The 15,965-nt window shown below is 38.9% G+C and overlaps 1 protein-coding gene across 3 annotated transcripts in view; it reads left to right on the forward strand.

Moving 5' to 3' along the window:
* Positions 1-15,965, forward strand: part of RNGTT (RNA guanylyltransferase and 5'-phosphatase) — a 334,659-nt gene that overhangs the window by 14,133 nt on the left and 304,561 nt on the right. For all 3 annotated transcript variants that reach the window (XM_028847363.2, XM_028847364.2, XM_028847366.2), the window contains exon 2: positions 5,673-5,782. In XM_028847363.2, the coding sequence (XP_028703196.1) occupies positions 5,673-5,782 (110 nt within the window). The remainder of the gene's footprint in view (positions 1-5,672; positions 5,783-15,965) is intronic.

The following is a 15,965-nucleotide window of genomic DNA, read 5'->3' on the forward strand; positions in this document are numbered from 1 at the left end:
ACACCTGTAATCCTGGCACTTTGGGAGGCTGAGGCATGTGAATCACGAGGTCAGGAGTTTGAGACCAGCCTGGCGAATATGGTAAAACCCCGTCTCTACTAAAAATACAAAAAAATTAGCTGGGCGTGGTGGCATGCACCTGTAGTCCCAGCTACTCAAGAGGCTGAGGCAGGAGAATCGCTTGAACCTGGGAGGCACACGGAGGTTGCAGTGAGCCGAGGTCGCGCCACTGACTCCAGCTTGGTGACAGAGCGAGACTCCGTCTTAAAAAAAAAAAAAAAGACTGGTTATTTCGCTTTCTTATCATTTGTGTGTTCACTGGAGTAGCACTTGTAACATCCTCTGCGAATTTTTCCTTTTCATTTACAACTTGGCTAACTGGTGCAAGAGGCCTAGCTTTTGGCGTATCTGGGCTTTCAGTGTACCTTCTTCACTGAACTTAATAATTTCTAGTTTTTGATTTAATTGAGAGACATATGATTCTTCATTGCACTTGAACACTTAGAGGACATTGTAGGGTTATTAATTGACCTAATTTCAATATTATTGTGTCTCAGGAAATAGGGAGGCTTAAGGAGAGGGAGGGAGACGGGGAATGGCTGCTTGGTGGAGCAGTGAAAACATGTACAGCATTGATTTATTAAGCTTGCCATTTTATGGGTGTCATTCATGGCACCCCAAAACAATTACAGTTGTAACATCAGAGATCACTGATCATAGATCACTGTAACAAATATAATAATAATCAAAAACCTTGAACTGTTGTAGAAGTTAGTTCCACAAAATGTGGCACAGACACAAAATGAGCACATACTGTTGGATAAATTATGGTGCTAGACTTGATAGACAAAAGGTTGCCACAGACCTTCAATTTATTAAAAAATGCAGTATCTGTGAAGTGCAGTAAAGCAAAGTATGCCTGTAATACTAGTTCCTCTCATAAACAACTGCCCAAAACTCAGGAGTTCCAATCAAATTATATTTCTTGCTCATATCAGAATGTGTTGTATTTCCCAGGCTACTCTTCTGTGATTAGCAACTTGCTAGGCTCCTTCCATCTTGTGATGCTGTCATCTTAAACATGTGACTTCTAAAGTTGCCATGAAAGTGGAGGAGCAAGCATGGGTGATCTCTCAGGGGGTTTTTGGCCAGCCTTGGTAGTCGTATAGTTAACTTTGGCCCGTATCCCGTTGGCCAGAATCCAGAACATGGCCCTCACCCAACTACAAGAGAAACTGAGAAAGCTAGTCTTTCATTGTGTCCTGGAAGAAGAAAGTAAATTGAATGTGACCAACAGATAGTGTCATTTCTACCATGGCAATAGATAAAACTTCTCCCAGGCAGAGACCGTAGAGAGAGTAGAGAAGGTGCACAAAGGAACCCCTAGAAACCTGACATTTATAAGTTGGTTAAAGAAGAAAGAGGGAACAAAGGAGTTGAGGACGAATAGCTAGAAATTGAGGGAGGTGTGAGGTGGGTGATTGAAACTAACAGGAGTTGGGTGTCATGGAAGACAGAAGAGATTTTCAAGAAGGAAGGAGTTGCCGGATACGTGAAATGCTGCTGAAATGTTAAGATACCAGAAAAGTTGGTAAAATCTGTTGGTGACTGTGACAAGTATTTTCAGTGGCAATGTGGGATCAGAGGCCAGATTGGAGTGGATTAATGAGCTACTTTGTTGCAAGTCTCTTAGAGAGTTGTAGGGGATTGCTGAGGAATATGTGTAGATGGCTCTGAGACCTGTTTAAGAGGCTAATTGCTACCTTTCCTACCTTTCGGATAGAGTGGTCAAAAGAGTGGGCATAGAGTGGCCAAAAGGAATGATCAGCCAACTGGCTGAGGAGGAGGCAGGGGCTGGAACATGGAAGATGTAGGACTATCTTCATTAACCCATCTACCAAGGCTATGGATGGGCCTTAGTCATATCAGCAGATGCCGCTGGGATGGAAACTAATGATGCCCGAAGACCAGATGCAATACAGTTCAGTTTACTGGAAGCAAGAGAGGAAAAAGATGGTGTACAAATAGCAGTTGCTCCCCTTTCCCCCAGTGCCAGGGTCTTTACCTTTGAGGAATGTAATCACATCCAGGAGGAGAGTCCTGATTTGACTGTGGGCTATCTTGAATGAGAGCTCAAAAGCTAAATTATGCACAGTTATAGAGAAGTAAAGTCTACACTTCTGCTGACACATGTATACGTAAATGAATTGGAGGTAATGAAGTAAAGATAGGAGTATGTGTATTAAACTTTTTAAAAAGTTTGGTTATGAAGAGGAGTAAAAATGAAGCATAAGTTGGGGGATAAGGGAGAGTTTAGGGCTTGTTTAAATGATGATGGGAATGAGCCAGCAGATGTCTGAGATCTGAAGATGTTGGGGGTGAGGGTTGGGAGAAGAAGAAAGGGTTGATTGATGGCCCTTGAAAGGTAAGATGGTAAGGAAATCTTGAGCAGAAGGGAGGATTTTTAATGGGAGGAGGAGTATGGGCTCAGATACAGAAAGGTTTATAGATTAACGGCAAAGACAAGGCAAGTTTCTGCCTAATGGTGGAGAGGCATTGTTGAATAGCAGTTTCATTCATGGGCTCTACATCCATAGTCTTCATTTGAATCACTGTTTTTACCATTTATTTGTGCTGTGACATGCGGCAAGTTGCTTAATCGCTCTTGCTTTGTTCTCCTCATCTGTAAAATGAGGAATAATAACAATACTTATTGTTAGGAGTAAATGAATGAATTATGTACAATATTTTAAACAGTGTCTGGCATGTGGTAAACATACACAATTAGCTTTAATTATTATGGCTCCTTTTTTTTTTTTCTTTTCAGTGAAGTCTAACTTAAAGTTGTCAGTTGAAAAGGGGATGTTTTAGGAATGAGGAAAAAATGTAAAATATTTATCATAAGGCATAGGGGTGTGTGGGGACTGCCTTTAATATTGGTGATTATGAAGTATAGTGTCACCCATCTTTTGTGCTGTGAGATTTGCTCTAGGAGGCCTCAGCTACATATGTGTAGGCACAAAGAAGTTAGGTGGTTGGGTTCATTGAGGTCTGGATTTTTCTCAGGTGAGTGTGACTGGGTAATGGGGGCAGCGCAAGGAGGTTAAGGGTATTTACAGAGGACTAATTATGATGATCTACTGTGGACTCTGATGTTGGATAAGAAGGAAAGGGAACCCTGAAAGAGCTGATGGAAATAGGATTGGACCTCTGAGAGTAAGTAAGTAGTAAGAGGGAGAGAAAGTCTGATGGGATGAATCTTCTTATTTATTTTTTATGTTTATTGTTTATGGTTTATATTTTCCCAATAGAATATAAACACTATGAGGGCAGCAGGGTTTTTCTGGTTTTTGTTTGTTTGTTTTTTTCCTTTTCACTAATGTAATCCATGTGCCTATAACAATGCCTGGTACATAGTAGATACCCACTATATATCTGTTAAACTAAATGAAGTAAAAGAAACCTAACTCAGATGATGGTGGAGGTGGTGAGAAGTGGTCAGATTTTGGATGTATTTTGAAGGTGGAGCTGCAGGATTTGCTGATGGATTGGATGTCAGGTGTGAGAAAAGGAGAATAGTCAAGGATAACCTAAAAGGTTTTGGTCTTGGGCTGCTAAAAGAATGATGTTACTATTTGCTGAGATAGGGAAGAGCATGAAAGGAGCAGGTTTTAGAGTTTGAATATTAAGAGATGAGATTTGGATATCAAATCTGAGACATCTGTTAGGCGTAAAGTAGAGGCTCAGTAGGCAGTTGATATCCATCTAGAGTTAAGGGAGTGATTTGAGCTGGAGATATAAATTTGTAAGTCATTAGCACATTGATGACTTTTAAAGCCATGAGACTAGATGAGACACCAAGGGAGTGAATGAAAATATAAAAGAGATCCAAGGATTGAGTCCTGAGACAAAACATAGAGGAGTCAGGGTGATGAGGGGGAGCCACTAAAGATGACTGAGAAGGAGAGGCCAGAGAGCTAGAAGGAAAACCAGGAGGATATAATAGTATTCTAGAAGTCACATGAAAAAATGGTTCAGGAATTCCCTCTTTCATCAAAAAGTGATCAGTTTTTCTTATGTTGCTGAGAACTTAAGGTGAGAACTGAGAGTTTACCATTTGATTTAGCAACGTGAAGGTTATGGGTGGTTTTGATTTTGCAGAAAACAAAATCTTAAAAAATTATTTTTTTTCATGAAATCTAGTTTAAAGTCTTTGGACAAATATTAAGACTTCACTTAGGTAGATAATATTGTTTTTATTGTGTTTGGAATATAAGGCCAGGCTCAGTGGCTCACGCCTATAATCCCAGCATTTTGGGAGGCCGAGGTGGGCGAATTGCTTGAGTTTAGGAGTTGGAGACCAGCCTGGGCAACATGATGAAACCTCATCTCTACAAAAAATACAAACAATTAGCTGAGTGTGGTGGTGTGCGCCTGTAGTCCCAGCTACTGGGGTTGCTAAGGTGGAAGGATCGCCTAAGCCCAGGAGGTTGAGGCTGCAGGGGCTGACATCACGCCACTGCACTCCAGCCTGGGCAACAGAGTGGCACTCTGTCTCAAAAAGTAATACATATACATAGATCAGTTAAAATACGTTTTTAAAAAATTGGTTATATGAAGTGACTTCCTCTATGCTATACTGTCATTCAGGAAAAAAGGTAAAAAAAAAAATCAGTCTTTCTAGCTGAAATAACCACTAATAGTTGTTTGAAGGAAGATTTTGGTTAGCATTCTCTCAGAATGATGTCATGTTCTAGCATGATCTTTATCCTGAGATATAGAATAAGGTCTACAACCTTTTAGTATCAGATTGGAGAAAGTTCCAACCTGATAATAAAAACCGCATAGGGCATGTAATCCCAGCACTTTGGGAGGCTGAGGTGGGTGGATTGCTTGAGCCCAGGAGTTTGAGACTAGCCTGGACAACATAGTGAGACCCTGTCAACCTGCTTCCCCCAGCAAAAAAATTAGCTGGGTATGGTGGCATGCACCTGCAGTCCCAGCTACTTGGGAGGCTTAGGCAGGAAGATTGCTTATATTTTTAAGGGTTTTAAATTAATAACTTTTAATGTAGTGGTATAGAACTTAGAGTTTTAATGGAAGTTCTATTCACTGGTAATTTTTCTTTTGCTGTTATATTTGATTGTCAATTTTAATAATTTTTTTGTCCTTAAAAGATATAGGGTAGTATCTTTTAAAAGTACAGTTTAAATTGAGAGTACTTCATGAACACTTGCATTTTTAGATTGCTTTTCCATTTAAAATGTTTTAAGAGGCTGGATGTGGTGGCTCACGCCTGTAATTCCAGCACTTTGGGAGGCCAAGGCAGGTGGATTGCTTGAGCCCAGTAGTTCGAGACCAGCCTGGGCAACATGGTGAAACCCTGTCTCTACTAAAAACACAAAAATTAGCCGGGCTTGGGTGGTACACACCTGTAATCCCAGCTACTTGGGAGGCTGAAGCAAGATAATCACTTGAACTCGGGAGGCAGAGGTTTCAGTGAGCCGAGATTGCACCATTGCACTCTATCCTGGGGGACAGAATGACACTTGGTCTCAAAAAAAAAAAAAAAAAAAAGTTTTAAGAAGGTGATATTCGAGAATTGTTAATTATAGAAATTTAATCTGAAACATTTCCTTTAATGGAAATTATTACCTATCTTTGTTGTTTAGGAAGATTCTTACCTCTGAAGACAATGTTAGGACCAAGATATGATAGTCAAGTTGCTGAAGAAAATCGGTTCCATCCCAGCATGCTCTCAAATTACCTAAAGAGCCTAAAGGTAAGAAACAAAACTTCTTTTTGTCACTGATTTAATATACTTTGTTCACTCTTATTCTTCAGGTGACTTTTAAAAAAATCTTATTAATTAAAATAATTAATAGACTCAAGGGAAGTTGCAGTAATTGTACATGGAATTCTGTGAACCCTTCTCCCAGCTTCTCACAATGGTGTCATTTTATATAATTGTAGTACAATATCAAAAGCAGGAAATTGACATTGATACAGTACTGCTAACTGATTTCTGATCTTACTTACTTTGTATATGCATTTGTGTGTGTGTGTGTAGTTCAGGACAGTTTGATCTCATCTGTAAATTCATGGTGGTGGTTATAGAACTGCTGCATCTCCACAAAGGAATTCCCTCATGCTACCTCTTTATAGCCAGACTCTCTCCTCACCCCTGTCCCTGTACTCTGGCAGCTGCTAATCTGTTCTCCACGTGTAGTTTTTCCATTTAAGAGAATGCCCACCTGACGTCCCGGCCCCCAGCAAAACTTACTATAGCCTTCACTAACAACCATACCCTAAGCTACCAAGGAAACTGACTCTGTTTACAGCTGAAGAAACCATACAGAGACTACACTACTGCATGCATCCACAATCATAGCCAAAGTGCTCTACCCAAGCAACACCACAAATATATCTTCAGGAAAAAGTCCTTCCCTACAAAAACTAATTCCAAAAATTGGGACTGGGGCTGGGCTCATGACTGTAATCCCAACACTTTGGGATGCTGAGGCAGGTGGATCACTTGAGGATAAGTGTTTGAGACTAGCCTGGCCAACATGGCAAAACCCTGTCTCTACTAAAAATACAAAAATTAGCCAGGCATTTTGGTGTGCACTTGTAATTCCAGCATACTCAGGAGGCTGAGGCACAAGAATCGCTCAAACCTGGGAAGCAGACAGAGGTTGCAGTGAGCTGAGATCACACCAATGCACTCAAACCCAGGCAATAGAGCGAGACTCTATCTCAAAAAAAAAGAAAAACTGGGGCTGGGATGGTGGCTCATGCCTGTAATCTCAGCACTTTCGGAGACTGAGGCAGGAGGATCGCTTCAGGCCAGGAGTTTGAGACCAGTGTGGGCAGCATAGGGAGACCCTGTCTCTACAAAATGTTAAAAATTAGCCGGGCATGGTGGTGTGTGCCTGTAGTCCCAGCTACTTGGGAGGCTGAGGTGGGAGGACCACTTGAACCCAGGAGGTTGAGGCTGTAGTGAGCCATGATCATTCACTGTAGCCTGGGCGATAGTGAGACCATGTCTCAAAAAAAAAAAAAGGAGAAGCACGTGTTACATCAGATGTGCAGATGTCAATGTAAGGACATGGGAAACATGAAAGAACAAGAAATATGGCACCTCCAAAGGAACACAATAATCCTTCAGCAGCAGATAAAAAATTCATAATCCGTCAGCAGCATAATAAAAAAACTTCATGAAGTGGTGGACAGATAATTCAAAATTTTGATACTAAGGAAGCTCTGTGTAAGAAAGAAGAGAATATTGAAAAGCAATACAGAATACTGAAAAGCAGTACAAATCAGAAAAACGATTCAGGGTATGAATGAGAAGTTTACCGTAGATAGATATCAGAAATCCAAACACATTCAGGAACTGAAGAATTTATTGAATGAAATAGAAAATAGAATGAAAGCTTCAATAATAGACTAGATCAAGCAGAAGAAATAATCTCAGAACTTAAAGACAGGTCTTTGGAAATAACCCAGTCAGACAAAAATAAAGATAAAAGGCTAAAATAGAATGAGCAAAGCCTTCATGAGATATATGACACCAGAAAGTGACCAGATATTCAAATTTTGGTGTTCCAGAAGATGAAGAGAAAACAAAAGGGTTAGAAAACCTATTTAATGAAATAATAGATGAAAACTTTCTAAGTTTAACAAGAGGTTTAGACATCCAGGAGGATCAAAGATCCCCAAAAGATAACATCTAAAAAGTTCTTCTCCACAAGACATTATAATCAAACTGTCAAAAGTCAAAGAGAAAATGCAAAAAACATTAAGAGTGTCTAGTCATTTATAAGAGAGCCCCCATTAGACTAATAGTGGACTTCACAGCAAAATCCTTACAGACCAGGAGAGAGCAGAGGATATATTCAAAGTTCTGAAAGAAAATGCCTACCACCCAAGGATACCATACCCAGCAAAGTTATTTTTTCTTCATAAATGAAGGAGAAATAAAGTCTTTCCCAGACAAGCAGAAGCTGAGGGAATTCACTACCACTAGACTGGTCCTGTAAGAAATGCTTTAGAGAGTCCTGTACCTGAAATTGAAAGACTAGTAACTATCATCATGAAAACACAAAAATATAAATAAAAACCACTGACAGAGCAAACACATCAACAATGAAGGGGAAAACCTCAAATGTTACTACTACACAATACCACCAAACCGCAAAGATAAAACAATAAGAGAGAAAGAAAGGACAAAGGATATGCAACCAGAAATAAACAACCAGAAATAAATTAATAAAATGACAGGAATAAGCCTTAACATATTAATAATAACCTTGAATGTAAGTGGATTACACTTTCCCTTTAAAAGATGTAAACTGGCTGAATGGATATAGAAACATGACCTATCCATATGCTGCCTACAAGAAACTCATCTCAACTGTAAAGACACACATAAACTGAAAGTAAAGGGGTGTAAAAAGTATTCCATGCAAATGAAAACCAAAGGTGAGCAGGAGTAGCTAAACTTATATCACATAAAGCAGACTTTAAGCCAAAAACAGTAAAAGGAGATAAGGTCATTATATAATGATAAAAGGATCAGTTTAGCAAGAGGATATAACAATTCTAAACATATATGCACTCAACATCAGAGTACCTAGATATATAAAGCAAATATTATTAGATCTAAAGGGAGATATAGTCTCCCATACAATAGTAGTTGGAGACTTCAACACCCCACTGTCATCGTTAGACAGATCGTCTAGACAGAAAATTAACAAACGTTGGACTAAATGGACCTAACAGACATTGACAGAACATTTCATCCAGTAGCCACAGAATACCCATTTTTCTCATGAAGAAATGGAACATTCTCTAGGATAGACCATATGTTAGGACATAAAACAAGCCTTAACAAATAAAAAAGTCAAAATCATATCGCATACCTTCTCAGACCACAATGGTAGCAAAGCTAGAAGTCAATAATAAGGGACTTTGGAAATTGTACAAATACATGGAAATCAAACAACATGCTCCCGAATGACCATTTCGTTAAGGAAGAAATTAAGGTGGAAATAAACCTCTTGAAACACATGAAAATTGAAACACGACATACCAAAACCGAAGAAGTATAACAAAAGCAGTGCTAAGAAGGAAGTTCATAGCATAAGTGCCTACATCAAAAAGGTAGAAGGATTCAGATACATAATGATACACCACAAGGAACTAGAAAAGCAAGAACAAACCAAAAATCAGTAGAAGGAAAGACATAATAAAGATCAGAGCAGAACTAAGCAAAATAGACACTAAAAAAAAAAATACAAAGAATCAACAAAATGAAAAGTTGGTTTTTTTGAAAGGATAAACCAAATCAATAAATCCCTTCCTAGACCAACCAAGAAAAATGAGAGAAGACTCAAGTAAACTAAATCAGAAATGAGAAAGATAATATTACAGTTGATACCACAGAAATACAAAAGATCATCAGATACTTTTTTTTTTTTTTTGAGATGGAGTTTTGCTCTTGTTGCCCAGGCTGGAGTACAATGGTGGGATCTCAGTTCACTGCAACCTCTGCCTCCCAGGTTCAAGAGATTCTCCTACCTCAGCCTCCTGATTAGCTGAGATTACAGGCATGCGCCACTGTGCCTGGCTAATTTTTTGTATTTTGTACTTGAGACAGGGTTTCTCCATGGTGGTCAGGCTGGTCTTGAACTCCCAACCTCAGGTAATCTGCCTGCCTCGGCCTCCTAAAGTGTTGGGATTACAGGTGTGAGCCACTGTGCCCGGCCCATCAGAGACTATTATGAACAACTATACACTAACTGGAAAACCTGGCAGAAGTGGATAAGTTCCTAGATATATACAACCTACCAAGATTGAATCAGGAAGAAATAGAAAAGCTGAGCAGACCAATAACAGGTAGGGAGATTTAATCAGTAATAAAACATTTCCCAACAAAAAGTCCAGGGTCAGATGGCTTCACCACCAAATTCTACCAAACTTTTAAGGAAGAACTAACACCAATCCTCAAATAATCCTCAAAAAATTGAAGAGGAGGGAATTCTAGCTAATTCTTTAAAGCTAGCATTATATTTATACCAAAACCACAACAAAAAGAGAAAACAGGCCAGTATCTCTGATGCAATGATGGTTCAGCATACGCAAATCAATAAATGTGATACATTACATCAGTAGAATGAAGGACAAACACCATGCGATCATCTCAATAGAGTCAGACAAAGCATTTGATAAGAACCAACATCCCTTCATGATAAAAACTCTCAACAAACTAGGCATAGAGGGAATATACGTCAACATAATAAAGGCCATATATGACAAGCCTACAGCTAACATCATACTGATTGGGGAAAAGCTTTCAACTTTTTCCCAGAGAATTAGAATGAGACGAGGATGTCCACTTATTCATCATGGTACTGGAAGTACTATCTAGAGCAGTCAGGCAAGAGAAAGAAATAAAAGGCATCCAAATTGGAAAAGAAGTCAAATTGTCCCTCATTGCTGATGATATAATCTTAAATCTAGAAAAACGTAATGACTCCACCAGAAAACAGATCTGATGAGAAATTCAGTAAAGTTGCAGGATACAGAATCAACATACAGACTGGCAGCAGGTCACACCCCTGTAGTCAGAGCGCTTTGGGAGGCTGAGGTGAGAGGATTGCTTGAGGCTAAGAGTTCAAGAACAGACTGAACCCCAAAGCAAGACCCCATCTCTACAAAATACTTTTTAAAAATGTAAAAGTTGTCCAGGCACAATGGTGCGTTCTTCTAGTTCCAGCTACACAGGAGGCTGAAGTGGGAGGATCACTTGTACCCAGGTGTTCCAGGCTGTGGTGAACCATGATTGAGCCACTGCACTTCAACTTGGGCAAAAGAGTGAGACCCTGGCTTTGAAAGAAACAAAAAAGAGAAAACAACATACAGAAATCAGTGTTTCTGTATGCTGATACTGAACTAGATGAGAAAAAAATCAAGAAGGCAATCCCATTTATAATAGCTTCAAAAAGGGTAAAATACCCAAGAATAAATTTAACCAAGAAAGTGAACGATCTTTACAAGGAAAACTAGAACAATGATGAAAGAAATTGAATGGGACACAAACAAATAGAAAGACCTCCATGCCCATGGATTGGAATAATTAATATCATTAAAATGACCATACTTTCCAAAGCAATCTGCATATTCAGTGCAATCCCTATAAAAAATACCAATGACATTTTTCATAGAAATAGAAAAAACTCCTTTTTAATTTTATTAAAACATTTTTTTTTTAAAAAATGGGGTTTCACTGTATTATCTAGGCTGGTCTTCAACTCCTGGGCTCAAGCATTTCTCCCACCTTGGCCTCCCAAAGTGCTAGGATTACATGCATGAGACACTGCACCCCACCAGAATCCTAACATTTATATGGAACCTGAAATGACCCTGAATAACCAAAGCAATCTTGAGCAAAAGGAACAAAGCTGTGGGCATCACACTACTTTACAATATATTACAAGGCTATAGTAACCAAAACAGCATGGTAGTGGTATAAAAACAGACTAATGGAACAGAATAGAGAATCCAGAAATAAATGCACGCATTTACAGCCAGCTGATTTAAACAAAGGCACCAAGAACATGCACTGGGGACAGGACACTCTCTTTAATAAATGGTGTTGGGAAAATTGGATATCCATATACAGAAGAATAACTGGACCTTTATCTCTCACCATATACAAAATCAACTCAAGATGGATTAAAGACTTTAAATGTAAGACCTGAAAGCGTAAAACAGTAGTTTTGAGAAGAAAGCATAGGGAAAACACTGTAGGACATTGGTTTAGTAACAATTTTATGGCTAAGACCTCAAAAACACAACTAAAACAACAGTAGACAAATGGGAGGATAGGAAACCAGAAAGCATCTGTGCTGGGTGCAGTGGGCAGTGACTCACGTCTGTAATCCTAGCACTTTGGGAGGCCAAGGTGGGAGGATTGCTTGAGCCCAGGAATTGGAGAACAGCCCAGGCAACAGAGTGAGACCTCATTTCTTGGTGGCACATACCTGTGGTCCCAGCTACTTGGGAGGCTGAGGCAGGATGACTGCTTGAGCCCAGTAGGTCAAGGCTGCAGTGATTTACATTCACAACACTGTACTCCAGCCTGGGCAGTGAGTGAGACTCTGTCTCAAAAAATAAAATTAAAAAAAAAAAAAAAAAGCTTCTGCACAGCAAAGGAAACAACAGAGTGAAATAACAACCTATTGAATAGGAGAATATATTTGCAAACTATTCTTCTGAGGGATTAGTATCCAGAATATACAAAGAACTGGACACAACAGGAAAAAAAATCCCATTAAAAAGTGGGCAAAGATGTGAATAGACATTTCTCAGAAGAAGACATACAAATGGCCAACAGATATATGAAAAAATGCTAAAAACATGCTCAACATTACTAAACATCAGGAAAATGCAAATCCAAACCACAGTGAAATATCATCTTGCACCAGTTAGAATGGCTATTTGTGACCAGGTACACTGGCTCATGTCTGTAATCCTAGTACTTTGGGAAACTGAGATAGATGGGAGGATTACTTGAGGCCAGGAATTTGAGACTAGCCTTGATAACATAACTAGACATCATCTTTAAAAAAATTTAAAAAATTAGCCAGGCTTGAGGTACATGCCTACCATCTTACCTACTCAGGAGACTGAGGTGGAGGGATCCTTTGACCCCAGAAGATCGAAGTTACAGTGGTGAGCTATGATTGTGCTACTGCACTCCATCCTGGGTGGCAGAGCAAAACCCTGTCTCTCTCAAACAAGCAAACAAACAAAACAACAAAACTATTATAAAGACAAAAACCCACAGATGCTGGCAAGGATGTGGAGAAAAGGGAACTCTTATATGTTGATTGGAATGTAAATTAATGCAGCCACCATGGAAAACAGTATGGACATTTTTCAGAAAACTGAAGTAGAACTGCTATACGATCTAGCGGTTTCACTACTGAGTATGTACCCAAAGGAACAGAAATAATTATATCAAAGGGATACATACCTGCACTTGCATATTTATTGCAGCACTGTTGACAATAGCAAAGGTATGGAATCAACCTAAGTGTCCATCAGTGGATGAATGGATAAAGAAAATGTGGCATATATACACAATGGAATACTATGCAGCCATGAAGAAGAATGAAACCGTCATTTGCAACACATGGGTGGAACTTGAGGTCATTATGTTAAGTGAAATAAGCCAGACACAGAACAACACATTTCACATTTTCACTCCTGTGGGAGCCAAAAAAGTTCGTCTCACATCTGTAGTTCTAGAACTTGGGAGGCTGAGATGAAAGGATCACTTGAACCCAGGAGTTTGAGGTTACCATGAGCTGTGATTGTGCTACTACATTCCAGCCTGGGCAACAGAACGAGACCCTATCTCTTAAAAAAAAATTGATCTCATGGAAATAGAGAGTAGAATGATAGATGATAGATATCAGAGGGTGGGAAGGGTGTGTGGGCAGGAGGGGCGTGGTGAAGGGAGGTTGGTTAGTGCAAACATATAGTTAGATATAATGTATAAATTCTTATTTTCGATAGCAGGGTAAGGTGACTGTTGTTAGCAATGATTGTATTGTGTATTTCCAAGTAGCTAGAAGAGAGAACTTGAAATACTCTTTAACACATAGAAATGATAAATACTCAAGGTGATGGATACTCCAGATACCCTGATTTCATCATTACACATTACATGCAGTAACAAAATATCACATATACCCCATAAATACATAAAATATATCAATTAAAGTAAGTGCAGATTGTTTCTCTTGCCTTTTTTTTTTTTCCTGTGGCGACCCAAGGGGGGAAGAGGGAGGGAGCGGAAACTCAAGGATTAAAGTGGAGAAAGCGTGGCTTTTTCATCCTGGCTAACACAGTGAAACCCCGTCTCTACTAAAAATACAAAAAGAAATTAGCCGGGCGTGGTAGAGGGCGCCTTCCCAGCAGCTCGGGAGGCTGAGGCAGGAGAATGGCGTGAATCCGGGAGGCGGAGCTTGCAGTGAGCCGAGATCGTCCCACTGCACTCCAGCCTGGGCGGTTTCAAAAAAAAAAAAAAAGGTAAGAGGGGCTTTTGGAGGAAAGTCGGGGTGCTGATAGGAGAGAAAATAAAGATAAATACCAAGCAGGAAAATTTGGGGATTGAAACAACCATCAACCTATGTGGTATAAATTGTCTTCTTTTTATATTAGAGTATATGCTTCAGAATGAGGTGGAAGATGTGTGAATTTACTACTACTTTTTCTAGCCTCAGTATTGGTGTGCATTTGTTAGTGAGACTGCCTTGCTGGCTGATTGTGATTCTAGGTTTTAAAGATTTTTTCATACTTAAGGCCCCTGAACGCAAATCAGCGTCTTCAGCTAGTGCTCAACGGAAGAAATAATGATTTTTGTTCCAATCCAGAAAGAAACATTGGCTATGATCGACTTACTGGGATGGGATTAAGCCTCCGGTAATACGCATATGGCCATGTATACTGTTCTTCATTGGTTATTTAAGGAATTTATGAGAGAATTTTGACTATACGTACTTTTTTACCCTGTGTGTTAGAATTTAACTGCCCAAGGTGTGATTCTTAGGCATCACATGGTACCTAAAAATCATGATAATGATTTTTGTCATTTAAGAAATAGACAATACGTTCACTTATTTCAAAAATCCAAAAGTTTTGAAAGGTTGGTGTCATGAAGTCTCCCTCTCACTGTTGCTCTCTATCTGCCTAGTCCCTCACCACATACCACACAGGTTCCAATGTTTTTAGGTTTTTTAATACATCCTTTCAAAATTTCTTTATGTGTATATAAGCAACAAAAAACACAGATTGCTGTGTTCTCCCCTGCACACTCAAGGTAGCACATTATATATGCTGGTGTGAACCTTGCATTTCCAACTTAAGAGTATGCTCTGAAGATCTTCATATATCAGCACATAGAACTTCTTGTTCTTTTTTTTTTTTTTTTTTTTTACAGATTTATAGTATTCCATTAAAGTATGTACAAGTTGAGCATCCCTCATCCAAAATTATAAAATCTGAATCTTTTTTTAGCATCTACATGATGCCCAAAGGAAATGCTTATTGGAACATTACAGATTTTGGATTTTCGTATTAGGATTGCTCAACCTGTAAGTATAATGCAAATATTGAAAAATCTGAAATCCTAAACACTTCAAGTCCCAAGCATTTCAGTTTAGAGTCTTCTTACTGCTTTACTTGGATGGTTTCTTTATGAAACTGGAATATGTGTGCTGACATTTTGTGAAATTTACCAGCATGGGGTCATTTTTACTGCTTTTGTGTGTCTTCACTGTATTTCCCCCTTGCTATGCTTCTGCTTCCCTGTAATCTGTCCCATCTTCTCCAGATTTCTCAGCTCTTGTGTAGATGAGAGATAGGTCTACCACTTTATGGTGAACTCTTTCTTACCAGAAATGTACTTTTGTTGCCTTTTTTCTAAAATCTGCTGCTCCTGGGTCTGCTTCTCTTTTCTTCCTTTCCATATAGCTTCTGCAGTGTTCTTAACTTTTTGGCAGAACTTAGACATTTTTTATGAATGTGTGGATTTTATGTGCCTTAGTTTTACAGAAAATGAAACTCTTTTTTTTTTTTTTTTTTTTTTAACAATGTACCTTGTTTTTATATGATAAGGAGAGGGAAATTTCTTATTTAATTTTTTAATCTTTTTTCCCCCAAACACATGGTTTTTCAAGTGATCCTCTTGCCACGGCCTCTCAAAGTGCTAAGATTACAGGCATGAGCCACTGTGCCTGGCCAAATTTCTCTCCCATACTGCCATCTTCTTAATAAGATTGTTTCTATTTTTAACCTTGCTTCTTTTCAAAAAAATGTAACTTGAGGCTTTAGTATATTTTCAGAAAATAGAAGAGTTGTTAATAACAAAGAAAGGGACACCTATATAATAT

This window comes from Macaca mulatta, chromosome 4 (assembly GCF_049350105.2).
Source record: "Macaca mulatta isolate MMU2019108-1 chromosome 4, T2T-MMU8v2.0, whole genome shotgun sequence".
Classification (NCBI taxonomy): domain Eukaryota; kingdom Metazoa; phylum Chordata; class Mammalia; order Primates; family Cercopithecidae; genus Macaca; species Macaca mulatta.